This window comes from Trachurus japonicus, chromosome 14 (genome assembly GCF_045865225.1).
Source record: "Trachurus japonicus isolate A0001 chromosome 14, Traja_1.0".
Lineage (NCBI taxonomy): Eukaryota > Metazoa > Chordata > Actinopteri > Carangiformes > Carangidae > Trachurus > Trachurus japonicus.
In genome coordinates, this window is record NC_140920.1 from 7350536 (window position 1) to 7374667 (window position 24132).

At 42.3% G+C, this 24132-nt stretch overlaps 3 protein-coding genes across 4 annotated transcripts in view; 1 reads left to right on the forward strand and 2 right to left on the reverse strand.

Moving 5' to 3' along the window:
• Positions 1 to 9316, reverse strand: part of septin8a (septin 8a) — a 51469-nt gene extending 42153 nt beyond the window's left edge. The window contains exon 1 of one of the 2 annotated variants that reach the window (XM_085797268.1): positions 9088 to 9316. In XM_085797268.1, the coding sequence (XP_085653394.1) occupies positions 9088 to 9117 (30 nt within the window). In that variant the 5' untranslated portion in view covers positions 9118 to 9316. The remainder of the gene's footprint in view (positions 1 to 9087) is intronic. The other variant, XM_085797267.1, reaches the window with a different exon arrangement.
• Positions 1 to 24132, reverse strand: part of LOC146974145 (uncharacterized) — a 179955-nt gene that overhangs the window by 100017 nt on the left and 55806 nt on the right. The gene's annotated exons all lie outside the window — the stretch shown is intronic.
• On the forward strand, positions 11150 to 13741 carry sowahaa (sosondowah ankyrin repeat domain family member Aa). The gene is made up of 2 exons (XM_085796785.1): positions 11150 to 11867; positions 12827 to 13741. The coding sequence occupies exons 1-2, from the start codon at positions 11158 to 11160 to the stop codon at positions 13608 to 13610; spliced, it is 1494 nt and encodes a 497-aa protein (XP_085652911.1). The 5' UTR covers positions 11150 to 11157; the 3' UTR covers positions 13611 to 13741.

The window sequence follows — 24132 nt, forward strand, 5'->3', positions numbered from 1 at the left end:
ACACCTGGGAACTATTTTAATTTGTGGAAAACAGGCAGAATATGTCTCCTTTAATGGTTTCAGACAGTCGTATCAATGTGAAGCTTCTCTTGTGGATGGGCTCTGCTTCCCTTTTTGTGAGCGAACAACACACTGATTTATTGTGAGTCACTTCTTTGGACAAAAGCTTGAACATAATGTGTTTGCTGCTCGTGCTCGGTCAGTAGCAGCAGGTTTACAGGGCCGAAGGAGGAAGAGGAGGGAGGGAGGGAAGGAGCAGCGGTCGACGGTCACTCTGTTTGTTATTCACTGCAGAACTTTTAAACAACATTAATGCGTCCCTGTGGTATTGAGTTTGCTGAATGGAGCTCGCAGAGATATTTGGATAAATGGCCGGAGTGCAAAACGAAGGAGGAGGAGGAGGAGGAGGAGGAGGGTGTGGCCTCTGGAAGGAAACCGGTGCAATGACTCTCCAGATTCCTGTGTTTAAAATATAAAGGGAAGCTAATCATTTATATTTGCCTTTATTATTTATCCAGGCTGGGGTGAATAAGATAAAATAAAGGTCAGCCTCCAATCTTTGCTCATTTTCCAACAACACCTTCATTCGTATCCAGTTTCACATGTGGCAGCTGCAGAGTTTCTGCAGACAGATAGATGATGGACGTACCTTGACAACAAGAGAGGGAGGGAGGGAAAAATGATTTGTCTTCTGCTGCAACATCTGGGACTTAACATCTCAGGTCAAAAGCCCACTTCTCATAGCTGATGGTGATTATTAGAAACATGTCTGGGCTCTTAGAGGCCGCGTTACGTACGTTTGATGGGGGCTGATGCAATGTGGAAGTTTCATCCATTCACCGAATCCAGAAAGGAGGACGACATGACACCGACTCTTCAGACTTATAGAAATAACAAAACTCCTGACTCATGAGATAAGTGCGGCTTGACCCCCACACTGCTACCAAGCTGTCAGTAGCACATAATGTTCGAGTGAGAGTGAAGAAAGCGCTCAGACCTGACCAAGAGTGTTATCTTTAAAAAAAAAAAAAAGCTGCAGACGTGGACAAACACATATAAACTACCCAAACTGTGACTTCACTGTCTGAACGTGTGCCGACACTCTCTGATCATCATTTACTGAATTAAAAGTCACGATACAAGCGTGTGAAAATGCTACACCTCAGCTACACTCATATACTTTATAATTCAATATAATCATTCACCGCTCGGCCATAAATTCTACTTTTATGAAGCCGGTAACTATCAGTTGTTGTTGTTTTTCAGTCACAGAGGCGTTAATGAAATTATATACTGCACCTCCTCCTCAGCTCCTCCTTTAACCACGACCTCAATAACAGACATATCATTGTATTTACGCCTTTTTGACAATGTCATCAACAAGTAGAAACAAAAGCTGAGGGGAGGAAATGAAAACGAGCAACACTTGACAGTAGAAACGTTGTAAAAAACTGTTTCACTTGTAAAATAAGCCCTAACAATGCACTAGAAAATAGGTTTGAATAGTCAAACTATGCCTTTTTAAGACATCTTTAGATGACTTAAGATCAAGAAAGGCAGATCATACATGTGCACATGAAAATCTGCATGTGCAAATAATTAAGAACTGAACTACATTTGCAAAGCAGAGGCAGAAAAATGTTCCACCACCTCTGTGTTCATGTATGTATATAAACACATGTAAACAGATGTGTGAGAGCTACAGCTGATCACTTGAACCCACTGTATATTTCCATTTTTGGTCATTTTCTTGTTTTTACTTTACAGCAGAGAAAGAGAGAGAGGTTGTAATTCACTTTAAAATGTGCTTTAAACAAACAGGATTACATCGCTGTTCCTCTCACATTTACATGTATTGACAAGAGCATAACAGCTCCCCCCATTAACGAGCACAGGATGTATAACCAACAGACGAGAGCAATTAGGGAGGCATCTATCTCTCTCTCTGTCTGTCTCTCTCTCTCTTTCCACCCACTCAAACTGCTCCAGAGAGGAGAAGAGCAGCAGCATGAAGAATGACAGGAATGAAGAGCGTCTGACTAAACTGTCCCAGCGTGAGGAAACAACACCGTCCCCAGGCCGCCGTATCGCCAGGCCCACAGGAAACGGCTGTAAAAATGAGCCACAGATCATATAGACTGATGCACAGTCAGAGCTGTGTGTTACTTTCTGACTGGCTCATTGCTGCTGTCCTATGTACATACATGTTCATATCGATTCAACACAATAGAAAACACCAGCGTTAATAATTATTAAGTTACTGCGTCTACCTGCAGCATCAGTAAACGTCTCTGCATGGTCAAACAAAGCAGACCAGTTTGTAAAGTATTTTTAAACTGGGAGGAACCAGTGCAGCAACAACACGCCTACAACCTACCTACAACAGTCACGCACACACCACACAAACAGGTACACACACACACACACACACACCGCCAACACGCAAAGGTTAGATATGAACATACACTGAATTTATAAAGACAAAATATATGTAGAAATTGGAGCAATTTCATAAGCTGACACATAGGCCTATCTATTCTCTAGTCCATACATGTTGTACTATACTATCTAGGCCTGCAGCTAACGATTATTTTCATTAATCGATTAGTTGTTTGGTCAAAAAAAAGTTAAAAAATGTTGAAAAATATCAATCAGTGTTTTCTAAACCACAAGATGACGTCCTCAAATGACTTGTTTTGTCCACAAACCAAATAGAGACTCAGTTTATTGTCACAAAGGAACAAAGAAACATTTAAGAAGCTGAAATCAGAGAATTTTGACTTCTTTAAAACAAAAAACTACCCAAACCGATTATTCTATTATCAAAATATCTCACGATTAATTGAATAATCGATTATTGTTCCATAAATAGATTAATTATTGCGGCTCTAATCTAAAGTCTATCATTAAGTCGGTCAGAGTATGTACAGTATACGTGTTAGACATCTGATAGACACGTTTAAAATCACCAAGAAAAGCATACATAAGAATAAATAAGCGTCATATATCTCACTTTAACAAACTTGCATATATATTTAAATTATGAAAATTAAAGTTTCATTAAAGTTTCATCTTGTACCATATTAAAAATCATCATATAAACATTTTACCACATGTACATTTTTGAATTATCTGAACCTATGTCCATATATCCTGAAGATGTATATGTGTGACATTTAAAGCAGCGTCTCTCCTTATATAATGACACATTTTTTCCATGACACAGTGTGATCACACCTCGTCTCTCCGCTGAGGATACGTCGTTTTTTACTGTGTGAGACTGATCAGTCACAAATAAATTATCCATTTCCATAATGGATTAATTCATCAACATTATCGTCAAATCCGTCAAGATTTATTTACCCAGTTTGTTTTTAGCCCGAATGTGTTTAAAACTAAAAGCATGGAGGAGGATTAGCCGTTAGCCTCCGGACACACACAGGCTCAAATTCACTTCAACTCCCACCACACCCGGTCCTCCTGTCCCGGGGCGGCGAACCAAAGACTGTGTGAAAAAACAAAACTCTGCTCCGGTGTCAAGAGAGCACGGACACACAAAGAGCCCAAAGAGACACCTGTAAACACCTCATCCACCTTCCCCCGCATCCAAATCTGAAGAGAAAAACTAGAAACTCTCAAAAAACACAAAGTTAGCACGTCGGCTAACGACGCACAGACAGAAAAACCTGAAACTCCTCCTCAGCCTCCTTCTCTCTCTCTCTCTGCCTTCAGGCCTCCGTCCGTCCCCACCTGACTGTCTGTCTGTCTGCAGCTGGTGTCGCTGAGCTGAGCCTCCACCTGACACACTGAGACACTGAGACACTGAAACACACACACTGATGCAGCTGATACAGGTGTGTTTGTGTGTGTGTGAGTTGGAAGGAAAGGCCTTTGGACATTTGTTTACAGTACCTTGAACTGCATTTTGCACTGGTTTGATTTCGTCTCCTCATTAAATCGTTTACAAGCACACAGATACCAAACATTTGCTGGCTGCAGCTTTTCTCCTTTTATGTGCCTCAAAATTCAATACATTTACATTTTTTAAATTATTTTTTACTTTATCCTGACATGCAATGCTTAGTTTAGAACAAATTACTGTGTCTTAGCATCTCTTAGTTTTTAGTCAGGTAAATGTTGTTGTCCTGTCATGCTTTTAACTTGCACAGTCATTGGAGTGTATGAACACATCATTACACTGCAATGATCTTCTATTATTGTATGTGACAAATAAACTCTCTTGAACGTCTTTATTTTGACTTTTCTATTAACTGACTTGCAAAAAACAAACCTAAATCTACCAAACTTCCTGATACTAAAAGTGGTTGTGTTTTAATGCTATCAAAAATAAAATTTTACTTGACTTATCATATTTTTGCAGTCACTCTGCCCTGACTTCTTTCATATTCTGATTTGGCACCATCTAATAAAAAGGCGGTAACGGCACCGACTAGTCTCTGGATCCTGTCCAGTCCTTCAGGCTGAAGCTGAACAATGAGTTAAACCATTAGCCTGAACATTAGCCTGAGTGAAGGTGTTAACACGGACGCTCTGCAGGCAAAATACGCTTAATGTGGTGTCACAAACGGATGTCGGGTTAGGGGAGGGGGACAGGGGTTCAACTTCTGCAAAGGGAGGAAGAGGAGACCACACAATGATATAACCTCAGTGACAAACCCACACATGCAAATGTCGGTGCTTCCTGTCCAACGAGGACCACGACGTTGTGCTTTCATCTATGAATAAAGTTCAAGTTTGAGATCTAACAGAGTTTGTATGTTGTATAAACCGTGTCGTCAAACAAGAAATAAACTTGGATGAGAGGTTTTTGTGAGACTGTCAGCACTACTAGGTACCACGCCTACAGATTTCACCTGTGTGTGTTCAGCTGGCAGCAGTGTAGTAGATAGTAAAAAAAAAAATGCTGACGGTTGAGATGGAGATGACATGTGCAGGAATCCACAAGCACAGACACACACACACAAATATTTGATCTGATTATTATCTTCTTATCAAATGCATCTTGCCCCTCCACACTCATCGGCCATATTTTTCTGCTTTATCGCTCATCGGCGCTCCAACAGGACAGACGGGAGACGAGACATGCAGGAACTATTTTACGAGACAGATGTACAGCACACTCGTCTTTTACGGGCTCTTTCAAATATGCAGCATCTCCTCTCCTCACTATCGCTGAACCGACAAAAAAAAAACAAAAAAAGGTCTGACTCCTCCCTGAAAAATATATTCTTTATAGCTTTGTAAATTAAGTTTTTCACCACAAGCTGGAAATCTTGAAGGATTAGAGGTAAAACCAGCTTTTCTCTCCCATGCATGTAAAGCTGTACATGCTGTACATGCTTGGTCCGATAAGTCAGATCTAAACAAGTTGTGCTCATTCACTTCATATCTACGTGTTTTGTTAAGAGTTGCACGTAGTTTTGACTGAATAAAAACAGAAACTCGGTGCACTTTTATCTTTTTCTGGCCTCCTCAGTGACACCGACAAACTTCACATGCAGCTAAATCTTGCAACAGACCTCTATCGACTATTTTCAGACGCCGTGTGTCAGATAAATGATCAACGTCCCTTTCTTTTTACTTTCAGTTACGTCCTCTTGTCCCTTTCTCGTCCACTTCCCTCACTCACATACCCGCTCTGAGTGTGTGAACTCCCATAATCCATGCGTTCAAGATAATAACTGGACAAAAAAATGTAACTAAGCAGCGTTTTACTGTCCACGCTGATGGGAAACACTCACCTAAAAACACCACCTGAAACAAATAAATCACCAGAACAAGTGGCGCTCTGAGCTGTAAACGCCGGCCCCCAAAACTTCTGACAGGTCCCATGACTTGTGATGGATTCACTGGGCGCTACAAGGATCAAACTTGTGACCTACAGATTATTATGAGAGCTGCTGCAGTCTGTCCTCCTCTCTCTCTGTCTCACGCACAGCTGGTCTGGTGTGAGACTGCATTGAAACGCAGCTGCACAACACAAAGAAAACAGTCGTGTGGCATTACGACACCAAGACAAACATGAACTGGCTCAAAAAAATCTTCATTCAGCTTTCGCCAAGATTATATTTGGGAAGTCGTTTTTAATCCTCGAGCATCACACAGCCGCCGCCGCTGCCGACGACGGAGGAAACGTGGATCTGCTGCTCTATAGATGGATATTATTGACTCAGCTCGGCTGTCGTTACTCATCTACAACACTGGATTTGACAAACTGGCCTCTGGGGGTTATTATAGCCTGTATGTTTCTATATGTAAAGCTAACACAACCCTGACACACAACAGTGAGTACATCTGACCCATCCTCTGACCCCATCAACGACACGAGGAAAGCAGTGGATCGTATATAAAAGGGAGGAGGAGGAGAGTTAAGTCCTATATGTCTTGTTTAAAAATGAACAAATGCTGATCAATCTGTAAATAAATGCACATTGTGAGCACACCACACAATGGGTCTCTTTCTTGAAACATTAGTAAATCTGAGTGTAGATTTGCACATAAAAGCCCCATAAACGCAACTAAAACCATACTACGGATTCATGAATGAATGTTGAGGGAATCTCAGATGATTAAAACCAACCCATTGTAAATTGAAATCGCTTGTCATGTTTAAATTGTGTGTTTCAATGTCATCAGTGGACATTTTTTGAACATAACAGATAGCAATACGAATTGCAAATTGTAATTTCCAACAATGACAAGCAATATTTATGTGCATTTTCTACACACAGTCGGGAGCAGGTGTAAATTTTATGAATAGTTACGAAAAAATCGGCGCTACTAAAAGATGAATGAATGCGGAAATCAGCAGAAATTAGCGACCGCACACAGTTTACACACAAATTTGTGTTGCTCAAGTGTCATTAATGCATCAGCAGCACAAAACAACTCTTTCAAAGTGCAAATAAATGTCGTCTTCTTCCACAGTTCGTCATCCCATGTCTCCTGCCTTTAAGCACTTTATGAAGCTAATTTGATTTTATGCATGCAGGCCTCACGGGAGAGACAATGCTCTTCGGGGTCACTGAACACTGTACATAGCTAAATACGTTACAGGCCATTTCATTACATAACCATTTAACTGCACAGCACAGTACAGCGGCTGCTTGTTCATGCTACACACTCAACAACACAATCAGTGGGCGAATAAAAAAAAAAAACACAATGGGAGGTTGTTGTTGGCTTTATTGATCACCTCATGTGGCTCTGGCCTAGAAAAGTTATCCCAAAGCTGGGGGGGCTTTTGCTTTGCATTGGATTTGGGATTGATGTGGGGCCAGAAAAACGTAACCAACTGACCGACCACACATCCGTATCGATAGCTGCTGCACATAGCCTAATTAACAGCGTGCAATGCATGCCCTTCTTTAACACACAAACTGCCAGACTCAGACGTCAGTTTGTTCAATATGGTCTCACTTAGTTCACAAAGTTAGACAGGAAGTTAGAGAGTCAGGCAACTATGCTGCTGCTGCTGCTGCTGCTGCTGCTCATGCTCATGCTGTTGGCTTGCTCCACTGCATTCTCAGCATTTTCTCATTAATCAACCCTCTAATTTTGTATTCCCTAAAAGAGACGTTTCAGAAATCGCTTGACTGCAATATCCTCTGCAACCTGTACCCGACCTAAACCCCCCCTCTTCTCTTGGACACGGTCCTCATTCTTGATTTCACAAAGCAAAAAAGAAAAAAGGAAAAAAGAAACGTCAACTGTGCAATATCCGCTGCATCCTCCTCCTTGTGGATCTGATCTGGATCCTTTTCTCTTTTTTTGCAGACATGTGTTACACCAATAAGTGGAGGAAGGAGTGGCCCCGAACTGGAGTGTGTTCTTAATCTCTTTATCCCTGCAAGCTCACTGCTGCTTACTGTCCAATTCACCACCCCGAGGATCTCTTCAAGCATCTGCCAAAAAGTTAATCACCCTTGTTAAATCTCCTCCTGTGCATTTGCCTTTGTCGTTGTAATATTAGGGGGGTTTTTTCCCCCATAAAGTAAAAGCTTTTGTTGGGTGACAGCGTGTGAAGCACTGAAATCTGCTGTTTTCTTTTAGCCAGTGTTGCATCATGACAATATGCACCAAACAGGATTACACCTGACTGACAACAGAGGCTTGTCAACCCCATTAATGTAATAGACGATGCATTCCTCCTCTCCTCTCTCATTCACAGCTATGCCCAACCTATTACTGTCTAATGCAAAAAGAAAGGCACTGCCTAGACTAGAGAAAGCCATAGAAAGACGTACATACATGGCCTTTAGGTGTAAAATATCATTATTTATCACTGCTATTTATTCTGCTCTTTGCATTATCTCATTACACTTTGTTAAGTTGAGTGAATTGAATGGACTGTAGGAACTGAATTGCCCTTCAGGGATTAATAAAATCTTCTGAATGTGTATCTGTACATAAAACATATTGACCCTCTAAATTAAAGTTACATTTTGCACATCTGAAGAGGAAGTGAAAGTAAAACACATGCCAACTCACTCAATTCATCATAGGCTAGTACTAATTCAAAAAACAATATTGCAGCTTTACACAGCAAAACCACAGCTACAACAATAAACAGCAACTAAATCCTATTTAATAGCATTTTTATTTGCTAGATAAAGACTGCTATATAACACAGTAATGTTACATTTCCATATAATAACATCTAGTAAACAGTTGAATGGTGCTGCCACCACCACCACCACACTACACTACTACTACACCCATGATGTTAGGAGGCTATTACCTACCCAGCCAGCCAGGGCAACAACAAAAAACGTGTTTACAATTACAAGAAAATACACGTTATAGCGTTAAAAGTGCTGAAATAACAACGTTGTCTCAATTTGTCAAACAAACAAACCATCCACATCCACACACGCAGAGCAGCTGAGCCCACATCACAGGCTTCAAAAGCGGGAGAGGGGGGAGGCTCGGTTAGCTTCATACCCACACACACACGGCGGCAGCAGCAGCAGCTAACACCCACACTTTTACTAATCGCAACCGTGTGTGTGAGTGTGTGTGAGAAGAAAATAAAAAGAAGAGGATAAGAGGCTTTCATTCACTCACCGAAAACACGTCAACGTCCGTGGCAGCCATGGTGCGGAATGTAACGTTATGGTGACGGTTGGTTGGTTGGTTGTGTTGGTTGTGTTGGTTGTTGGTGGTGCAGAAGACCGAGCAGAGGCGAAAGGGAGCAGCCCTCGGCTCGTCGTCTCTCCGTGCTACTAGCCCTGCTGCCAAACTACTGACAGAGACGGGAGGAGAGGAGAGGGAGAGGGACACAAGGCGGAAGAGAGCTGCTGGACTGGAGGAGGGAGGGAGGGAGGGAGGCTAACAGCTAGCTAAAGCGGCTAAGGCTAAAATCAAGATGGTTCCCTGCTGCGTCGCTGCTCCTTCGTTCGTTCGTTCGTTCACTCCATCGGGAGGGACTAGTGGCGAAAGTTAAATTTTTCTTTTACCTCGTTTTTTTTTACTCGGATCTGAAAAAAGAAAGAAAACTATGATTCTAGCTAGATTTTTTTTAACAGTAAAACAAAGTCGCCAAACGGATCAAAGAGCAGCAGCGAGGGACGATATACAGGAGTAGAATGTTCCCGTTTCGCGCTGTGCTTTTATCTGTAGGCTAGCTTCTCTTTTCGCTTCCGGTGTAATATCAAACGTATTAAAACATGGACAATGTTTGAATTTGGAGAATTAAAAAAAAAGAAAAAGTATTTTTGAAGTGTTTCTTTCCTTTCCACAACGGTCAGTCGTTAAAGAAGAAGAAGAAGAGGAGGAGGGTTGGGGGTAGTGAACTATCTTGACGCTCCGGTGACATCTTTGGGCGGGACAGGCAGGTTCCAATATGGCCACTTCTCAGGAGGAGGAACTCCCATTCAGTTCAGGAATGTCAAACTGCTCCCAATACAACAAGCCAGGACAGGAGGAGGTGTGGTGGGGGTTAAAATATGTGTGTCAGTGGTGGAGGTGATAAAAAAAAAAAAACACACACACACACACTCACACATAGTAATCATAACTTCAAGACAGCTGTAGATGTCACAGACATTACATTCATAGCTATTTGTTTGGATGAACTAATGAGGAGTCACAAGTTAATTCTTCTTCACTTGCTCAGCCAGTCATGTGGAGGCATTTTCTGATAATAGTTGTGTTTAATGTACACCCATTAGCTACAAAACCAGTTTTACAGTATTGTGTCTTCTACTGTAGGCTATTGTTTATAGCTTATGCATGGGCCCTGAGGAGCTGCATACTCTGTGCAGCTGTAGCTATCTGTGTTTTCAGGGCCTGACCAACTGTAGGCTACTGGGTTTTTGGAGATGATAATAACACTTTTTACTGAACATGATATTGAACTTGAAATAAGATGATAAAAGATCACTTAAAGAGATATTACCCCTATCAGTACATGCACACATAGGCCTACATAACAGAGAAAAGGCAAAACACACACACACACACACACACACACACACACACACACCCTCTGACGTCTTATTTGTGGTTTAACACAGTAGTTTATTGCTTACACGTATGCTAAAAAAAAAAATTACAAATAGTCAGACCAAATAAACACATTATATTAAAATGTTAGAATAGAATAAAATAGCTTATGATTATTTATTCACAATTCATTATACAAAATATGTAGCCTATTATCTGTGTTATTACTTATCATAATGAGCCTGAAGACGTAATGTGAATGAATGAATGAATGTTCTCTGTTTCAATTTCTAAATACCTTTAGGCTAAATAAAGTCTAGGCTATTATAAACGCTATTGAACAATTTGTCTCGTGACCTTGCAGTTTCAGAGTCTCTTTGTGTTTTGTTAACAGCGAGACATTTTGCATATATTATTCAAATTGTATCCACGTCTGCACTTTTTTCTCTCTCTCCCCCCCCCCCCCCACCCCCACCCCTTCTTGCTCTCCGGAAAACACTCCTCCAGGTGTGGAGGAAGAGCAACGCGGCCAGCCAGGTGAGGTCTGTCTGCAGCGCCGTCAGACACTATAGAGGCTATATAACAAAGGTGGAGCAGGATATAGATCAGCTGAGCTCAATAAAAACTTCAATCCGCGTCGAGCTCATGAACTTTTTATTTTATTTTATTTTTTAACTTAATCAATTAGAGATGGATTTGACGCAGGAATCGGTCCTGTCGCTGCTCGTGTCGGAGGGAGGGAGGCTGAAGAAGTCCGAGCTGGTGGGAAAGTTTAGAGCCGCGGTGGACTGCGTCGATCCGGCGGAGAAGGAGCGCAACCGGGAGCTCTTCAAGACTTTCGTCAACAACGTCGCCGTCGTCAGAGAGGTCGACGGTGTCCGGTACGTCGTGGTCAGGAAGATGTACCGGCACCTGGTGACCGATGAGCGGACACAGGAGGAGGAGGAGGAGGAGGGGGAGGGGGTCAAGGCGACAGGTGGTGGTGGTGGTGGTGAGGAGCAGCAGCAGGAAAGTGGACATGATCAGGAAAGAGAGAGCAGTGAAAACCCTCCTCCATCTCTGATCCAGATGGCTCTGCAGAGGAGCAAAGCTCAGGATATTAAAGTCAAAAGGAAGTTGAATATTGAGATCCATGGACAGGACCAGCAGCAGAGCCGTGACCCTGAGGCTGCTGACCCCACCACCAGGAGCAATAGGCCTAATAAACCCTTCGCCCTGCCCCTGAGAGTCGCCCCCACCACTGCCCCCAGCACCACCAGGGTCCAGATCCAGAAGCTGAAGATGGAGCCAGATGATGAACCTCCAAAACCGGATTCCTCCTCCAGGGGGAAGAGGAGAGCTCCTCCTCCCCCCTTCTCCTCCCCAGGTGAGATCAATCTCCCCCAAATGGTCATTGACCTGTGTCTAACACTGCTAGCCTATATTTACTGTAGGCTCTTATCAACTCTCTACATGCAAACATCCTATAGTGTTCTGTATAGTTCTGTATAGTAGATCGGCCTACAGTGTAAGATTGTTGATGCTTGTATTCTGGTTATTCTGCATAACTGACTGACTCTTACACAAAACACTGAGATGTTTGTACAGAGCTTATCTCTAACTACTGGGTAGTAGGCTATAAGATATTGATGTTCACTTTGAGAATTTATTGTGTTGCTTATTCTGCTAAGACTTCTTACTGACAAGATAGAGTTGATTATTGATTGGTTATAATTTTAAAGCAGAGGTAAGCAGAATATTTGTGTTAATATGAGTCTTAAATAGTTATATCATCCGACAGCAATCACTTACATAGAGTGTTTGGTCCGAAACACGGGTCTGTCAGTCACTCTGCTCTGCTGTAAGCCGAGGAGAAAACTTTCCTTGTATCCTACAACCTTTATCCAATGAGGAGAGAGAATAAAGGCATAAAGGGGCGGTCCTCTCTGTGTGTGCAGCCAAGGGATGCGCGTGAATGTGGTGACGTAGGGCCGAGGGCGGGGATTGCTAACTCCATCGGCTGACAGAAAGTTAGCCAAAACGACCGGATCGCTTACTTCTGCTTTAATGTTCACTTTGAAAATGTATTGTGTTGCTTATTCTGCTAAGACTTCTTATTGACAAGATAGAGTTGATTATTGATTGGTTATAATTTTAATATTTACAAGTGGAAAATGGAAAGGTCATAGGCATCTTCCTTACAAGGTGAAAGATTCAATGTGGCCAATAAAAGCAAGATGAAGACATGTAAACAGTGTGTAACTGTACAAGAGAGCGGTCAATGGCAGCCTTCATTTTTGTTACTTTTGGGCCCCAGATTCACTGTTGTTTCCCCCTTTTGCCCCCCACCAGAAAAGACTCTGGACTCGCCCCTGAGCAGCATCAGCTCCCCCCAGCTGAGGAGGGCAACGCTGGAGCACAGAGACACCACCACCTCCTCCTCCTCCTCCTCCTCCGTGGTTCCCCTGGAGCAGTCGGAGCACGAGTGGCTGGTGAAGTGCGCGTCGGGCCACTGGAGCCAGGTGTACGGGCTGCTGCTGAGCGACCAGCAGCTGGCCGACAAGAGGGACTTCATGTCCGGCTTCACCGCGCTGCACTGGGCCGCCAAGTGCGGCAACAGCGGGATGCTGGTGAAGATCATCGACCTGTCGAGGCGGGGAGGGGTCGAGGTGGACGTCAACGCCAAGACGCACGGCGGCTACACTCCCCTGCACATCGCCGCGCTGCACGACCAGGAGTACATCATGGCCATGCTGGTGGGGGAGTACGGCGCCGACCACAGCATCAGGGACAACTGTGGGAAGAAGGCCTACCACTACCTGCACCGGGGCATCTCCGAGACGCTGAGGGAGATGCTGGGTCAACCCAAACCCAGCCCGAGACAGAACCAGGACCAGGACCAGGACCAGGTCAGGACCCCGACCGAGACTAGAGAAGAGCAGCTGGACCTGTTCCCAGATCTGTCCAAGGGCCTGCACTCCATCAGCCGCCTCTTCCAGCCGCACATCATGATGACCGGCCAGAGGAAGAAGCACAAGCTGAGGCCGGGGTTTCTCTCCCTGAGCGAGGAGCACGGCGAGGAGAGGGAGGACGGCGGCGGCGGCAGCAGCAGCAGCAGCAGCAGTGGCTTCAGACACAGACTCATGTCAGATGTTTTTATGTGAAGGAGGAACTTTCTCTTTCTTCTTTATCTTATATGTTCACGAGGAAGCGAAAACACAACGAGATTCCTCTGATTTCTTTGAACTTTAATCGACTAATCAATGTCTCCCTCTATGGAAGCCCATTTCTGCCACTTGATGTAAAAACATAAGATCTAATAATTCAATTATTTTTGACATACTTGCTGAAAATAATGAGATACTAAGTCAAAACTATCAAAAAATAATGAGATACTAAGTCTAAACTATCAAAAATAATGAGATACTAAGTCACAACTATCAAAAATAATGAGATACTAAGTCACAACTATCAAAAATAATGAGATACTAAGTCAAAACTATCAAAAATGAGATACTTTCTCAATTATTTGGACTTAGTATCTCATTATTTTTGACTTGCTGAAAATAATGAGATACCAAGTCTAAACTATCAAAAATAATGAGATACTAAGTCACAACTATCAAAAATAATGAGATACTAAGTTTAAACTATCTCAAAATAATGAGATACTAAGTCTAAACTATCAAAAATAATGAGATACTAAGTCTAAACTATCTCAAAATAATGAGATACTAAGTCTAAACTATCAAAAATAATGAGCTAATAAGTCTAAACTATCAAAAATGAAATACTTTCTCATTATTTTGACTTAGTATCTCATTATTTTTGACTTACTTGCTGAAAATAATGAGATACTAAGTCTGAACTATCAAAAATAATGAGATTCTAACTCATTATTTTGAGAAAGTATCTCATTATTTTGACTTAAGATGTTATTTTATTTCCATCCAGTGGTGGAAATGGGCTTCCATATCCCTCCTTCCTTTGTTTTTGTTATTATTTATATGTTATATAAGAGATTCAGATGTTGGTTGTCTGTCTCAGTCTGGTGGTGAGATGAGGTAAAGATTTGAGCAGCAGTGACTATTCAAGTAATAAGAAGATTTTGTATCTGAAATTTGTGCTTCCAGGTGTGAATCAAACACAAACTCCTGTGAGTCGTCCTGTGGGTGGATGATTAGTCACTGATTAGTCGATGTCTGTCTCTTGAAGGCATCGTCTGGTCCGTCTGTCTGTCTGTTGGATTACCACAGATATTATACGTTTATTTTATTTTATTTTATTTTATTATATTGTGAATATCTGTTTGTTTGTTGTTGTTTTTTTTAAGTTTTGAAGTTAACAGAAAAAACAGCTGCACAGGTGAGGTTATTTATTTAATCTTCTATCACATGTTATGTCTGTTAAAAACGTCCTGTATCTGCGTTTGATTTAAAGACAAAACAGAATCGGTATCTACAGTAAATTCAGAGACGTTGTGAACAGACAGATCAAGACCGGACTTGTTCTCATATCTGAGTAAGAACTGAACCGAGAGTCGGCTGAACTGGTCATAGCTATACTCTCAATTTCCAGAGACAAAACATGCATGAACTGAAAAAACACAAAAAAACATGGACGCCTTGACTCATTTTTTGAATGAAAAACCTGTAGCAGCGACAAAATAAATAAATAAATAAGAATAGAAATCTGTGAAGTGTTTGTGTCTCTGAGGAGGATTTAGAGGAAGTCGCCTCTTCATGGCTTCACTTTCTAACACGTTAATTATTAAACACTGCAGCACTAAGGAGAGGCAGAGAAAAAACAAACAAACACTGGATTTAATTCAATTTAATTTAATTTAATTTACTTTAATTTCAGTGCATTTGACCAGAGAAGCTGGAGAGTGAATTATCCCCAGAGGTGTGTGTGTGTGTGTGTGCAGGTGCGTCATAAATCATTAGAGTCCCTATAGTTGCTGCACATGCCAGAGCATCTGACAACGAGGCCGTGATTCAGACAGATAAGCATCTGTCTCGGGCATGAGAGTGTGTGTTTGCATGTGTTTGCATGCATGATGTGGCTGAAAGTGTGTGTGTGAATCGCTGCAGAGAGTCTACACACAGAATAAGAGCAGCTGACTGACCTGTCCTGTCTCTTTGTCCTGCTTCATTACCTCCGTCTCAGTCTCAGCAGCAGGAACGACTGGACAACATGACAAAGATGATATTACAATAATAATAATAATAATAATAAGATGGTTTTAGCTGTGACGTGTTTGGAAAAGAAAAGAAAAGAAAAGAAAACAGTAGAAGAGAAAAGGCAGCAGCGGTTTGTGACGCCCGTCCTTTTCTTGTGTGTCTCATGGTATCACTTCCCCTGCAGCACACACACACACACACACACGCACACACACACACACACACACACACACACACACACACACACACACACACACACACACACACACTCTGAGTCTTTGTGTGTGTGTGTCCACTAGGCCTCAGGGTTTAATGAAGCCACTGGTCTGTTCAGTTCAGGGCACGTGGACCAGCATGATGTTATATCACACTGTAGAAAACAACTGGAGATGAAGCGATAAAGTGCAGTTGAAGGTTTTGAAACTGGTCCATTTACAGTATGAGTGAGTGTCGACACACTAATCTGTTCACACACGACGGGCTTGTTTAAAGTCTATCAGTGTTTACTCTGGGTTTTCCCATAAGAGCTTTTTATTAAGCAACATAATGGGGCTGCTGCTGAACTGCAGCCTCTTGCAAACACCTGTAGGTACACACACATGTTGTGTCTTGTTTGTTTTTACAAACTCACACTGAAAGTATCACAGGCTGTGTAGCTACAGGCTCCTGTCATCTCTTTTCTCAAGAAGCATGAAGAGTTTTTACTGTAGAGTTGATTTGTGAGTCTGGACCTGCTCCAGTTTTAACGCTAAGCTACGTTTACAGCCGCCTGCTGCACGGCCTCGGGGGCAGGCAGCTCAGCATTAACCTGAGATTATGTATCTCATTCTTAGCAACGATTATCATTATTATTAAGCTGAGTTTAGCTAGGTTAGGTCAGTGGTTCCCAGCCTTTTTTTTGGCTCGTGACCCCATTTTGACATCACAAATTTCTGCTGACCCGCTCTTCTGGTGGCTGTAAATCAAGATGCGCCAGCTCAGATATTTTAATATGCTGCATTTTATTTGAACTCGATTTATATTTGAGAAAGTGAAAGTTTAGAATACAGTTGTTTAAGATTGTGTGTGGTGTTTTTAATCATAATTTTAAAAAGAATAATAAGTAATGAGTATTTTTTATTTTATTTTTATCAATTAGACATTTCAGGCAACCCCATTTCAATTCCAGTTGACCCCCGACCCCAAGGTTGAAAAACACTGGGTTAGGTTAAACTTTATTCATCCGTGAGAGGGACATGTCACAGCAGCATAAAAAGATAAACTGGACATTATGAATACTAAAAGATATCTATCATCTACTTCAGCTAAGCTATTTTAAAACTAACAAGAACTTAAAGATCAGAAAGATAACAAAAATATTATATTGACTTACTATGAGCCTGTACTTTATTATCTAATTAAGAACAGCAAAATGAAATATTAGCATAACTGATTATTGGCATCATTATGAACAACTGGAAATCACTAGTTTCAATGCTAAGCTCAGCAAACTGTCTCCAGGATATTTGCTCAACTAAATGTGACTGTTTAACATAACTTTGCATTAAGATAAGTTTAGTTAAGCTTAAGCTATCTCATGCACTTTCTCTTAGTATAATTTAAGCAACATTTAAGTATTTTAACAAAGCTATTTTATTCTTTAAGTGCTTAAAAATCAAAAAGGGAGCATAATGTTGTTGATTTACTATGAGCCTGATTCCTGTCTCATAGCTAATTATTAAATACTACTACTAGGCTACTTGAACTTTGTATATTTAGTAATATGTGTATTGTTGAGACCGAAGGTAAATCAGAGCCAGATTAACATTATCAGTGCATAGAGTCAGAATAACAGATGATAATATGGCGGCTTGCACTGCTGTGTCACTGTGTCAGATGTACAGTATAGTTATAAATTAGCTTAATTAGAGCAGAGCTGTGACAGAAACATCTGCAGTAAAGAGAAGAGGCAATAAATCACAGCGCAATAAAACCAGCAGCACAGCTTTACAATCAGCACCTCGGCATTGTTGGAGGTAAAGTTCATAACTGAGTTGTGTAATGAGAAGGTCAGAGGAGGAGGAGGAGGAGGAGGAGGAGGAGGAGGAGGAGGAGGAGGAGGAGGCTGACGGTGGGTTCAGAGTTCAGGCCGACAGTCGGGCTTTGAAGCCTCTGATCTTGGCACCTGGCTGATCGTTACTGAGTCACCTCACCTCCAGCTCACTGTATAATATCAGTAGTCTGACACAGTGACTGAGCAGCATGAAGCAGTAAAAGTGAAAATAAAAATTCCCACTTTTAAGGCAGTTCTTTTTTTTTTTTTACATTATTGGACAAACTGATTAATCCAGGTGTGTCTGAGTAGTCACAATGGTCAGACACACCTGGATTAATCAGTTTGTCCAATAATGTAAGACAGGAATAAAGGAGCTGCCTTAAGTTCAAGAAGTAGACCTGTGCATAGAGACAATTTGTGGATTTTTTGCCATAGAATCTTTAAAGGCCGTTTTCTCAAAATGAGTTTTTTCTTATACTCTGGGCCTGAAATCTCCAGTTCAGCAGCACTTACAGACACCAAACCTTACAGTTGTATTCCTGTCTATATTCTGAAGGTTTTCACAGAGGGGTTTGTTGATATATCATTCACAGCCTGATTTATACAACAATTTATACCTAAAAACAGGGCGAAATTAGATTTTTTTTTAGGGCTGGTTACAGTATTTTAACATTTACAGAGTGATAAAAAGAGATATCCAAAATCCCCTCTGTAAAAACTTTTGACTTTAATATGTCAACAAAATAAAACAAGAATTTTGAAAGTGGCTTTATCCAATCTTCAGATTTCGGGTCTGGAAATGTACACAAATTCGCACATATTTAATTAGATTATGTCTCATTTCCATATTTAAACATAATATTTAACAAAACATGTAATACAAAAAATATTTGTCTCAATGTAAGTAAAACATAGAAAGTTTCATGGCAATAGCTCTTAGTTAATTTTTTTTTACCCTATTCACCTGTAGTGTCTCGCCTTAACCTCTTCATGCTGCAGAGTCTCACAGTTTGTTTCATCAAACATTTTTCTTTCCCTGCGTCAGTGCAGAGACACAAAAAGACACAGTCAGTGATTATCAGCAGCAAAGCTCCTCATTATCCAGCTGCAGTGTGATAGGACCACTACACACACACACACACACACACATGCACTATAAATGCTACTGTGCAATTAATGCCTGACAAAGATCTTCTGGTGTTAAATTCCCCTGTTTTATGTCCCTGCTGCCTTCAGGGGGAATGGGAACAGTCGGCGTTCAGAGCTCAGATCCATTCTGCTGATTCCCTTAATAAGCATGTGTTGCTGCTGACAGACAAACAAACACACGGCCTGCGACTGTCAGGCTGAACAAACCAGGTCAGAGAGGCGTGAAATGTTTCCCCAGTCAACATGTCAATGTCTCCAGCAGCAACAATATCTGAGGTTTCTGAGTTGGTTTATTTTGTCTTTGTGTTAGAGTTAGATGATCAATATGAGGATGGATCCAGGAGCTGGTTAGTATTTCTCAGCATGAAGACTGAGAAACAGGCAAAATCCACCTCTCTGCAACTTTGCAAAAAGTTGTGTGCAGAAAATGACAAAAACATGATTTATAAATGATAATCAGAATGAACTATTGACACAGCGAGGCTACCTGTTCCCACTTGTTTCCAGTGTTTATGCTAAGCTAAGCTAAGCTAACCAGCTGCTCAGAGACAGAATAAATGCGTTTTGCATGTTGTCAACTTAAGTTTTCTGTCAGTTTTTAGCCCAAAATTACCTTAATCTATTTCACTTAAACAAGTTTACCACATTGTATGAAAGCAATGTTCCTGACATTACAGCAGGGTTGCCAACTTTTGGTCCTGGGCTGGAGTGAGATTCTGTTGGCGGGGGGGGGGGGGGTGTCTATAATAATAATAATAGTTATGTTTATTGTAGTTTTTCTCTCTGTCTCTCTCTGTCTCTCTCTCTCTCTCACACACACACACACACACACACACACACACACACACACACACATTATACCTGCAAACTGAGTAGACTAGAGGTGTAATAGGTGACAAAATACGTATATCCCTCTATGGGGGTCTGGGGGCACCCCCCAGGAAAAAATTGTGATTTTAACATGTATTTGTAGCATTCTGGTGTACTCTGAGAAGAAAATAAAGGGAAAACACAACATTTGCTTCAGATAACAGGGAAAGAAGAGGATCTGTGGTTCCTATCATTGTATGGCTGGAGTGTATGAAACTGGTCTAGTGGGGAGCTGTGGCTTTTGGCCTGGACCAGCCTATTGAGCCTATTAATATATGAAAGGACAGAAAAGACACTGTGATTGTCAGTCTTCTATTACAGCCTGATGATACAAGCCAGGTCCTGAAATGTGTGTTTCTCTTCTGTAAACATTCTACATACCCATTCGGAGTTTGCAGGTATGGCACACGTGCATGCATGCGCAGTTGCGCACACACGTACACACAGACGTACACACACACACACACACACACGCGCGCGCGCGCACACACACACACACACCTGTTGCTGCGCTGTCTCTCTCTCCTCTGCTCTCTGGACTGAGCTGCCTGGCTGTACTTTTGGGCTACAGTCTGCATCTTGATTTTATAGTTTTCAACGGACTGGCCCAACCAGCCCGACCGCAGGCGTCAGTTCGAGCCGCGTTCAGTCTGAAAACATAACTCGGTCAGGTCAGGTTGTGTCTCGGGCTTCGCTCTCTCCCTCTTTTTTTTGGCCATCGGATTCGGACCAAGTCGGGTCCAGGCTTCAGCACCGTGCCGCTGTTGGTGGAGGGGTGGGGTGGGTCGCGGATCGACAACTCCCCGTCCTACTGTGCTGTGATCACAGGCTTGAGCAGCCGTCCAATCGACACGCGGATAAGCATCGCGCACACCAATCAGAGAGCCTATTGATGAGTGCCAAAGCTTGCTTTAAATTTTTTTTTTTTTTTTTTTTGCCAAATCGCTTGATTTTGGCGTGAGAATTGTTTGAGTGGCGTGAGAGCGTGAGACAGGACCTAAAAGCGTGTGACACACGCCAGATGCGTGAGAGTTGGCAACCCTGCATTACAGTAAGTTTAAACACTTACAAGTCAGAAAGTATAAAATGTCTTACTATTTCCCTGTTTTCATACAATAGTCTTTAAAACACCTGCATTTTTTAAAGATGCAATTTTTGTTATGTTTTTATTTTTCCCCACAGATGATGAAATCTCCCTATTCTGCCCTCGCATTAGGTTAGCTAGACAGATAGATAACAATGATGAGGGACTCCGGAAGTCTTGTTGAGGTTTGTATTCTTTTTCCTCAGTTTTATTCGCAGAATTCTCTCATACTTTTTTGTAAGACTGCAAAACAGACAGAGAAATAAACATTACTAAATATAACGTCTGTTGTCTCTTTACAGCAATAAAATAAACACACTTTCACAAGATGAACAGATGTAAATAAATCTGTGTAGCGCCACGGCCCTCTGCTGGGCAAATTCGGTACTACGGCGGCAGCATGAGAAACACATTTACCGCGAGTGCAACTCGTAAAAACTGATACAATGAAAGTAATACACCGTATTAATTAATGTAAACATATAAATCTCTCAATAACTATAATGTGGTTGTGTAATTACTTACAGACAAAGACTTAACCAGCGCTGTTTTGAAGCAGCTAGCCCAGTGTGATTTCCTTGTTGTCTGAGTAGGTCCGTCCCTCTAAAGGGTCCGACTAGGAACTTAAACTCAAAACGCCGCAAGGCGGAACACTCCTCGCCTGGTATATTATAATACCACTATAAACATCTTAACCCAAACTATTAGATTAAACAAATACACAATCAATCATCATTTATCAACACCACTGTTACTTATCAGAATATCCATCATTTTATGAGTCTTTAGACATGAGGAAAACAAGCTCTGAGATGGGCCTGATGTAGGTTTTTGTTGTTCCTTGTCTCACAACTTTAACTTCAACCTTGCGAACCATGCTGTCTTTGCTGGGCAATGTCTTTACCACAAGTCCAACTGGCCAGTCCTTCCGCTGAGCCTGACTGTCTTTCATCAGGACTACATCATCCACTTGAATGCTTGGTTTTTCATCAGTCCACTTGTGACGTTTCTGGAGAGTCACCAGATATTCCTGCCTCCATCGCTTCCAGAAGCTCTCTGCCAGGCACTGCACCTGTTTCCACTGATTTTTGTGAAGATCCTTATGATCAAAGTCACCTGGAGGAGCTGTCACTGGAGTCATCTTTTGAGTGAGAATCATTGCAGGTGTCAATATAGTAGGATTGTCTGGATCAGTTGACACTGGAGTCAACGGCCTGGCATTTAGAATGGCCATGACTTCTGCCATCAGTGTTGTCAACACTTCGTGTGTGAGGTGTTTGGTGTCAGACCGTAGCAACATCCCCTCCAGAATCCGACGTGCTACTCCTATCAGTCTTTCCCAACAGCCTCCCATATGGGATGAATGGGGGGAGTTGAAAGTCCACGTGCAGCCCTGTTTGTCAAGGTAACTTGTCAGCTCTGGATCACTGGTGTTGATTTTTAATTCTCTGCACGCTCCAATAAAGTTTGTGCCTCTGTCAGAGCGAAGCTGTTTTGTTGGTCCACGAATTGCAAAGAATCGTCTTAAAGCATTTATAAAACTTGAAGTGGACATCGACTCTAACACTTCGATGTGAGTCGCTCTCGTGCTCATGCATGTGAATAACACTGCCCATCGCTTACTTTCAGCGCTGCCTCCACGGGTGCGGCGAGTGACAATGCTCCACGGCCCGAAGACGTCCAGTCCGACGTGGGTAAAAGGTGGTTCTGAGGTGAGTCTGTCAGCTGGTAGCGGTGCCATTTTCTGCTCCATTAACCTCCCTCTCAGTTTTTTGCAGGTCACACAGTTATGGAGGACACTAGACACCAGCCGTTTGCCTCCCACTATCCACACTCCTGCTGACCGGATGGCACCTTCAGTTAAGTGACGGCCCTGATGGAAAATGTCCTCATGGTAATGTCTCACTATGAGAGTTGTGATGTGATGTGTTTTTGGCAGTATGACAGGATGCCTCTCGTCTCTTGGTAAGTCAGCGTTGGTAAGGCGTCCGCCAATCCGAAGGAGTCCATCCTCGTCGATGAAAGGATTCAACTTTCTCAGTGGACTCTTCTTTGAGAGCTGAATCCTGTCTCTCAAACAGTTTAACTCTTCTGCATAGGATTCTTGCTTCTGTAGCTTTGGTGTAGTTGACAGCAACCTGAGGCCGGACTTCAACATCATGTTCAGGATCCACAAGATCAAAACTGTTGCTGTGTGGAGACTCACTTGTGTTTTTCAGGAATCCAGGACCTGAGAACCAGTTTGAAGCTCTGAGGACGTCTACAGACTTCGGCCTGGTGGCGTGATCCGCCGGGTTCTGTTCGGTGGCAACATACTGCCACTGTTGAGGCTGACTTGATTTTCTGATGCGATTGACTCGGTTGGCAACATACACATGAAATCTTCTGGAGGTGTTATGGATGTAGCCGAGAACAATCCTGCTATCAGTGAAGAATCTCACGGCTTGTATTTCAATGTCCATCTCACTGCAGATCGCGTCCGCCATCTCAGCTGCCAGGACAGCGGCACACAGCTCCAAACGTGGGACTGTATGGGCTGGATGCGGCGCCAACTTTGCTTTGCCCATGATGAATCCTATGTGGCACTTGTTTTCATCATTGGTGACACGTAGGTAGGCTACTGCGGCGATAGCCTGTGTGGAGGCGTCAGAGAATAAACAAAGCTCTCGATTTTTAGATGATGCAAGAGGGATTGGCACATACCTTCTTTTGATGTGTACTTTTTCTAATTCCAGGAGGGACTCTTTCCACAGCTTCCAGGCCTCTTGCTTGTCTGATGGGAGAGGATCATCCCAGTCATATTCTTTAGACGACAGTTCTCTGACCAGAGCTTTTCCCTGAACTGTGATGGGAGCCACGAAGCCCAGTGGATCATAGAGGCTCTGAACTGTTGATAAGATACCTCTTTTTGTGAACGGTTTCTCATCGCGGGACACTTGGAAACTGAAACTGTCACTCTCCAGATTCCATATCAGTCCGAGGCTCCGTTGAAGCGGGAGAGGGTCTGCTCCTAAGTTGAGGTCTTTTAAGTCTTTTGCAAGATCCTCAGGGGCAAATGCTGTCATGACTTTGTTGCTATTGGAAGCGATTTTGTGGAGCTTTAAGTTAGATGCTGCTAACATTTTTTGAGTCCTCTTTAGCAGATCGATGGCTTCCTCCTCTGTAGTAACCGACGTCAATCCGTCGTCCACGTAGAAGTTTCTCATGACGAACTCCTTACTGTCTGTGCCGTATTCAACCTGATGTTCTTGTGCAGCTCTTTTTAGACCATATATGGCAACTGATGGCGAGGGGCTGTTGCCAAATATGTGCACCTTCATTCTGTATTCTGTGATGTTGTTGTTCAAGTTGTTGTCCTTATACCA

What these genes read in the sequence shown, in the direction of transcription:
- sowahaa (XM_085796785.1), top strand. Translation starts at nt 11,158, where the DNA reads ATGGATTTGACGCAGGAATCGGTCCTGTCGCTGCTCGTGTCGGAGGGA. An exon ending in CCCCAAATGGTCATTGACCT is followed by an intron (nt 11,868 to 12,826) that starts GTGTCTAACACT and finishes GCCCCTGAGCAG; the next exon opens with CATCAGCTCCCCCCAGCTGA.